At 47.6% G+C, this 8002-nt stretch overlaps 1 protein-coding gene across 1 annotated transcript; it reads left to right on the top strand.

Moving 5' to 3' along the window:
- Nucleotides 1–1118: 1118 nt before the first annotated feature.
- LOC117546955 (piggyBac transposable element-derived protein 4-like) lies at nt 1119–5636 on the top strand. The gene is made up of 3 exons (XM_034217393.1): nt 1119–1241; nt 2564–2727; nt 3864–5636. Exons 2-3 carry the CDS (start codon nt 2576–2578, stop codon nt 5530–5532), a joined length of 1821 nt encoding a protein of 606 aa, XP_034073284.1. The 5' UTR covers nt 1119–1241; nt 2564–2575; the 3' UTR covers nt 5533–5636.
- The last annotated feature ends 2366 nt before the right edge of the window (nt 5637–8002 follow it).

Genomic DNA, 8002 nt, shown 5'->3' on the forward strand with positions numbered 1-8002 from the left:
CTGTATTTGAAATTTCTTCCGGCGACAACCGCTGTCTTTTTGCACTTTTATTAATCCACGCTAACATTTTAGAAATGCTAATTTGTGACGTGACTTGCTTTCCTTCTCTCGGGGGCGTGCCTGCTCTGTTCTATCACTCTACATAGCCACCCACTGGGTGGGAGTTGCACTGCATAAACACAACACACGTGCATCTAGGTATGTACATTGTAAAGCATTAAAACATGGTTTTACTAACAGTTTTCAGTATGTTGTTACTTCGGCATTATTATTATTATTATTTTGAAACGTGTATTACTATTAAATCACGGTCAAATAGGTTAATTTTGACATAGTCGTTTCCACCACAGTATTTACATGGAGAAGATAAGCCCCGCCCCCTCTCCAGCACGTTCTGTTTGAATGACAGGAGTAAACAGCTGACAGCCGCTGTGAAACTCCAGCGGTTAGAGCGATGAGAATGTCCGTTCGGCACCTCATGACGCATCTACTGAGTACCGGGCGGCTGTATATATATATATATATGGATGTATAATAAGAACGGCGGGAGAGTGTTGAGTACTGGCACGGTGCATGAGTACCGGAGTACCGCCAGCATGCCGGTACTGAGCAAGAAGTGCCGGTACTCCATGGGTCAGAACCAGAAGTGCCGGTACTGCGTACCGGTGAGTACCGGCCCAATTCCAGCACTGAGTACCCTGAGTCAGGATAGATGCTAACTTCGTGAAACTTGACATTCTTTAGAGAGGTTTAGCAGAAGCAGGTCCAGGCGGACTCATCAGGGCCATCATCAGTGCCCTTTGACCTTTCTCAGGAACCACCCTGTCAAAGCTCACTATAGCTATTCATTCCATCCAAATAACTGCTTCAGACCTTTGTGAGATGTTCTCCCTGAGCTTCAGACCACTTCAGACCACTTGAGACCACTTCAGACCACTTGAGACCACTTCAGACCACACAGCGATGCTGCTCAGCTGCCAGGCAGACCTGCAGGGCCCTCCCTCTGGAGCCCATTGGTCCATTTGGGTGATTGACACCTCTTTGTAACCGTTAGAGCCAATAGAGTCGAGGGGGAGTTCCTAAATCCATGTAAACATCACCATTGGTCAGTTGAAAGGAGACGCTAGGTTTATAACCAACACAAGTAATGAGGTTTCTCAGTAATCACTTCGCAGAGACATCGACTAACGCTCAGCTGCGTTTATGCTCTTGAACACAACGTTGGATCAGAAAGCCCAGAGGTAACACTTCATTATCATCATGGCTGCTAGTTCAGTGAGTTCTGGTCGCACAGAGATGAGACTTATACCTGTGGAATCTCAGCTTCATGTGATATGTCGTTTGTGCAGATAGGATGACTTTGTTGCGAGTTATGTGTTCAGTGCATGTTTCGCTAAGTGTTGATCCAGAGGCTTGGTGTTGCCCTTGCGTTTGGTTTGAGCTAAACATGGTTCATATCGTCTGATGGCGGAGTGTCTTCCCGCTAGTGGGTAAGAGCGTTTGGTTTGAGCTACACATGGTTCATATCGTCTGATGGCGGAGTGTCTTCCCGCTAGTGGGTAAGAGCGTTTGGTTTGAGCTACACATGGTTCATATCGTCTGATGGCTGAGTGTCTTCCCGCTAGTGGGTAAGAGCGTTTGGTTTGAGCTACACATGGTTCATATCGTCTGATGGCGGAGTGTCTTCCCGCTAGTGGGTAAGAGCGTTTGGTTTGAGCTACACATGGTTCATATCGTCTGATGGCGAAGTGTCTTCCCGCTAGTGGGTAAGAGCGTTTGGTTTGAGCTACACATGGTTCATATCGTCTGATGGCGGAGTGTCTTCCCGCTAGTGGGTAAGAGCGTTTGGTTTGAGCTACACATGGTTCATATCGTCTGATGGCGGAGTGTCTTCCCGCTAGTGGGTAAGAGCGTTTGGTTTGAGCTACACATGGTTCATATCGTCTGATGGCGGAGTGTCTTCCCGCTAGTGGGTAAGAGCGTTTGGTTTGAGCTACACATGGTTCATATCGTCTGATGGCGGAGTGTCTTCCCGCTAGTGGGTAAGAGCGTTTGGTTTGAGCTACACATGGTTCATATCGTCTGATGGCGGAGTGTCTTCCCGCTAGTGGGTAAGAGCGTTTGGTTTGAGCTACACATGGTTCATATCGTCTGATGGCGGAGTGTCTTCCCGCTAGTGGGTAAGAAGCCCGGAGACCGCCGGCGCTGTGTGAGGGTCAGGGGTTAATAACAACCAGGGTTACCTTTGACTATTTAATGTCTTTGATTAGCCGAAAACAGTTGATATTATTTCTAGTATAAATATAGAGATCTTTGATATGAAAGGATTACCAAAGAGAACATACCGTATATGATCCAATCCACTCGGAGACATAATACAACAAGGAGCTGATGGTTATTTGACGACTGCTGATAATAATTATTATTGTAATGTTTCCATGTTGTGATTGGACATGAGAGACTCAACCTTTCACAGCCACTTCTAGCCTGTAGCTGCTGAGCATCTGATGATAAAACCATTCTTTGCATTTAAGAATTGTTATTTACTCTTTTGCCAAATAAGCACATTGCAAAGATGGCAGACAGGAAGCAGAGCCCCGAGGAGGTACTGGCCGCTCTGGCTGAAGAAGATAGCGAGGCAGACTCTCTGGTCGACTCGGCGTCGGACGACGAGGACCTCCTGCAGCCGGAGAGACGCTCGCATCATGATGATTCACCATCGGAAAGGTACGTTGGTCCATTACTTATTGATCTGGTGTCAGACAGGGGTCCAAAGTGTTTCCCTCAGGGCCACAGAAAGATATACGAAGCGCTGGGCCGCTCAGAGGTTCATCGCCTCGTAACTTATGCACCTTTGCAAAATGCACCTTTGTACGTCTTTTAGACATGAATCGATGAGAGTAACACCTACGTCACTTCCGGGCAAAAATTAAGGCCCCGCCCACTTTTTGGGGAAAACAACGCTGTCATTTGAATGGCGGTCAATACAAATTCTGAAGTTTTTGCCAATCCGATCAAATTTTTTTGAAAACCGTGGATTTTGGGATCTTCAAAGAGCTCGATTACGATGGCCAGTCAGGCAAACAATTACATTCGATCATTGGTAATCGACAATCGGTCTTGATGTATGGTTAAATTAAAATCAGTAGGCGAGCCTGTAATTTCGCCAGCTGTTACTCTCATGAGCGAGGTGGAATATAATAGTTTTATCAGCCAAAAAGCTGCCGTGTCGTTTATTGCACCTCAAACATTAAAAATAATCAAGAGTTCAGTGTTTCTGTACTTCCTCTAAGAAGAAAGGACAGTAACAGAAGAGCTCTGTGGCTTCAGGTTCGATCGCCGTTCAAATGACAGCGTTGTTTCCCCCAAAAGTGGGCGGGGCCGTAAAGTGACGTAGATGTTACTCTCATCTATGAAAATCGATATATAAAATGTAGGCATGATGCTTTGATCCCAGCTCTCTTTAGGGTTTCATTTGTCTTGTTGGCATCCCTTAAAACAGATCCTCAGTCTTGATGATAATGGAAAGGGTCTATTAACTATTCTGTTGAGTGAATTCATTTTAGAAGTGGGCTTATTACCACATGTTTCATTTGTGGGCCATTTGTCATTATACTTTTTGAATTAGCTGAGGCCGCATCTGGCCGTAGTTTGGGCCCCGCTGCTGTCAGATCATTCATCGAACCACCTTATTGTCCTGCAGTGAATGAAGTGAACTCACACACTCAAGCTGGATGGTAACTTCCCCAGTACAGGAATCATTTACCTCAACGTCCAGTTAGTGTTACGTCTGTTTGGAGTTACATTTTCAAAAGTATAAGCCAGTGAATTCATCTGTTTGTTTTCCACTTTTGTTTTCACAGTGATGAAGAGTACGAGACTCAGCCATCATCTTCCTCACCTGGATCTGAATCACCCAAAGACACGCAGTCCAAAGGAAAAGGAAACGCCTCTTCAAACCCCATGAAGCGTGTCCGCAGGTCTCCCCGAGGTGGGTCTCCAGCCCTCAGGTGGCGCAGCAGAGAGGAGAAGGACAGAGGACCAGAGCCTCGGAGGTTCATGCCAGCCAGGGTCCCCGGCCCCGCGTTAGACCCCAGCGCAGCGTGGTCGCCCCTCTCTCTCTTCAGACTGTTCTTCAGCCCCTCTGTGGTCCAGAGGCTCGTCGACAACACCAATGCAAACGCCCTGAAGAGGTCACAGGCTGGAAAGAAGTACGTTTGGAAAGAGCTGACTGTGAGGGACTTCTATATCTTCCTGGCCATTACCATTCTCTCGGCCCTCGTCCACGTTGCCCACAGATCAGACTACTGGTTGAAGAAAGGTCTGTACGACTTCCCATTCGCCGCTGAGAACATGTCCCAGGAACGCTTTGAAGCCATCCTGTGGTCGCTGCACATGAGCGACCCTGAAGGAGACGAGGAAAACGAGCGCAAGAGTAACACCGCCGAGTACGACAGACTCTTCAAGATCAAGCCCCTTTACACGGACATCATTGCTGCCTGCAAAGCACACTTCCAGCCCTATCAGAACCTTTCAATAGATGAGAAGATGGTGGCCTTCAAGGCCATGGAGCCGCATATGAGAGACCAGCCCATAAAGTGGGGGTACAAGCTGCTCGTGCTGGCGGACTCCTCAACGGCATACACCTGGAACTTCTCTGTGTGTACGGGGGAGAGTGAGTCCACTACAGGCCGTGGACTCAGCTACTCCTCCGTGATGGACCTCCTGCCCCTCCCTCTGCTCGGTCAGGGCTACACACTCTTTGTGGACAACCTTCACACCAGCCCTGCCCTCTTTAAGCATTTGTCCACGAAAAACATTGGCTGTTGTGGGATCATTGGAAGAAATCAAATTGGCTTTCCACAGACTGAGTTGAATGAACTTCCGAAAAAGGCTGAGAGGGGAGATTTGCGGTGGATAAGGAGAGGAGAGCTCCTGTTCGTCAAGTGGATGGACAGCTGGGAAGTGTGCATGTGCTCCACCGTGCACGAGGCCTTCAGCGGACAGACTCTCAGGAGGAAGGTGAAACGGGCTGGTGAGTGGCAGATTAAGACTGTTCCCGTTCCTGACGCTGTGGTGGACTACAGGCAAAGCATGCGCGGCGAGGACGTGTCCGACGTGAACTACAGCGCTCACCACAAAACAAAGAAATGGTACAAGACTTTTTTTTACCATTTTCTGGAAATTTCCGTGGTGAACAGCTTCCTTCTCCACGAGGAGCTGCTCAAGGTGAGCAGTGACCCCGGCAGGACGAAGCCACACACCCTGAAGTCCTTCAGGGAGCGGCTGGCTGCAGACATGTTGGAGTTTGCTGAAGGCTGTGCAGCACCATCACTGCTCAAATGCATGCCCATGTTTTATGGGGAAGATGGCACCCAGTCCAGGAGGTACTGCAGGAGGTGCCATGATGCTGGCTACAAGAGGGTGAAGACACCTGTCTACTGCAGCAAGTGCCTGGTCCCTCTGTGCCTCACTGCCAAGAAGAACTGTTACATGGAGTGGCACCTCAACACTCGCATCCAGGATGCATAATGGTCTGCCAGTGTGTCGTTTTCACCTACCTCTAAAATGAGTGGATTTCTTTTATATTGTGTTTAATGTTTGAAATAAATCTGCTCCAGTTGGAGTCAAACTTCTTTTCCTGTGTATGTTTTTCTGATGAATGGGGAGAGGTATAGAGGTCTGGGTGAATGTTCAAAAGCAGTTGGATGGAATACCTTGAGTGATATTTCAATGCGTTTGACAGTGGCTCCTGAGAAAGGTCAAAGGGCACTGATGTACCCAAAGGTGAGTCCGCCTGGACCTGCTTCTGCTAAACCCCTCTAAAGAATGTCAAGTTTCACTACATGAGTGAGTTATGTGATGTTTAGCGGCTTGGTGTTGGACTTGTGTTCCGTGTAGGTGAAACGTGCTCATATGGTCTGATGGCTGAGTTCCTTCCCGTTCAGTGGGGATGCATCAGGACGAGGGCTGTGAGGGCTAGGGGCTGAATAACAACCGGTTCCACAGGGTTACCTTCACTGTTTAATCTCTTTGATTAGCCGAAAACATTTGATATTATTTCTAATAAGAATATCTAGAGATATTTGATATGAAAGGATTACCAAAGAGAAGATAACATTTGGCGTTTCAACATCTTTCGGAGCGTTGCTTTTTTGTTTGTACTTGTTTTATGGTGTGTGAGCTGAGTTACTTCTTTGTATGCTTTGTTTGATCTATTTGCCTGTACAGCACTATGGTCTGGAGGTTTAAAGTGCTTTATAAATAAAGTTGTATTGTAACATACCGTAGATATGATCCAATCCACTCAGAGATAATACAAGGAGCTGATACTCATTTTACCACTAATAATAATAATTGTAATGTTTCTGTTGAACTGTTGTGAACGATTCATCTCTTGAATGCTCTTATGCTGACGTTATCTGTCAATCACACAGCTGGTTCTAATAAAGGGATCATTGCTGGCTCACTGGAGAACTCAGTCAGTGTCATGTGAACTACAGTGCAAGTGTGTGGCGTCTTGTATTCCTCCGTAGTATTAGTCCAAGGCTATCTAGACCTCTGCTGGTAATGGTTGCTGCGCCAACAGGTTATGGGCCCAGAAAGGATTTTGGAAACCGATGGAATCGTTTGTGCTTTGACGGAGATGAGAAAAGCTATGAGTTGTGGGAAACAAAGTTTCTTGGCAACTTGCGTCTACAAGGGCTGAAAAGCACCATATTGAAAGAGCCTGACAGTGCAGGAGGCGAAGAGGACGCAGAAGGAGCCGCAGAAGACGCTGATAAAAATGAAGAAGTCTACGCTGAACTTATTCAATTGTTGGACGATACAAGTTTGTCTCTGGTCATGAGAGATGCAGCGGACGATGGGAGAAAGGCGTTGAAGATTCTGAGGGATCACTACGCAGGTACAGGAAAACCGCGTGTGATCAGCTTGTATACAGAGCTTACGTCTCTCCAGAAATATGCTAATGAAAGCATCACAGACTATATTATACGAGCAGAGACTGCTATCACAGCACTGAGGAATGCAGAAGAGATTGAGTGACGGTTTATTGATAGCTATGATTCTGAAGGGGCTGCCAGCGTCATTTAAGCTGTTTTCTATCCACACTACACAAAGTGATGAGAAGATCACCTTCGCCGAGTTCAAGACCAAGCTGAGGAGCTACGAGAGCACTGAGGAGTTCAGTGGGAGCTCAGTTGATGACAGCGTGATGAAAGTAAGAGGCAAAGACCCGCGAGTGCAAGGCTGCTGGTCACGGGCCCGCGAGTGCAAGGCTGCTGGTCACGGGGCCCGCGAGTGCAAGGCTGCTGGTCACGGGGCCCGCGAGTGCAAGGCTGCTGGTCACGGGGCCCGCGAGTGCAAGGCTGCTGGTCACGGGGCCCGCGAGTGCAAGGCTGCTGGTCACGGGGCCCGCGAGTGCAAGGCTGCTGGTCACGGGGCCCGCGAGTGCAAGGCTGCTGGTCACGGGGCCCGCGAGTGCAAGGCTGCTGGTCACGGGGAACAACAGAGACAGTGGTGCCGTCTTTGCAGGAGTTCCACGCACAGAGATGCAAACGTATTCAAAGAAGGACAGAACAAGCTCATTCACCAGAACGGTACGACATTTGATATTAAGGTGTATGATAGATTGTTTTATTTAAACACAGTTAATGATGAACATGTTGATGAATGTCATGGGTCACTGTAACTACGAAGATGTGTTGAAATTGCAAAAAGTCACAGAGGGTATGACAATTAAAGGCAAAACTGATACATCTCATTTGACATGTGAAGTGTGCACAAAAGGGACATGTGCTCCGAGCAGGAGCAGAGAGCCAGATGAAACGGCAAAGGCTGCACTGCAGCTTGTACACACAGGTTTCTCTGGACCTATAGATCCTACAGCTAAAGGTGCGTTCAGATACACATTAGCACTTACTGATGACTATTCAGGAGCAGTTTTTGTTTATGTTTGAAATCTAAGAGTGACACAGTCAAGGCTACTGAGAAGTACATT

Source organism: Gymnodraco acuticeps, unplaced genomic scaffold, assembly GCF_902827175.1.
Source record: "Gymnodraco acuticeps unplaced genomic scaffold, fGymAcu1.1, whole genome shotgun sequence".
Lineage (NCBI taxonomy): Eukaryota > Metazoa > Chordata > Actinopteri > Perciformes > Bathydraconidae > Gymnodraco > Gymnodraco acuticeps.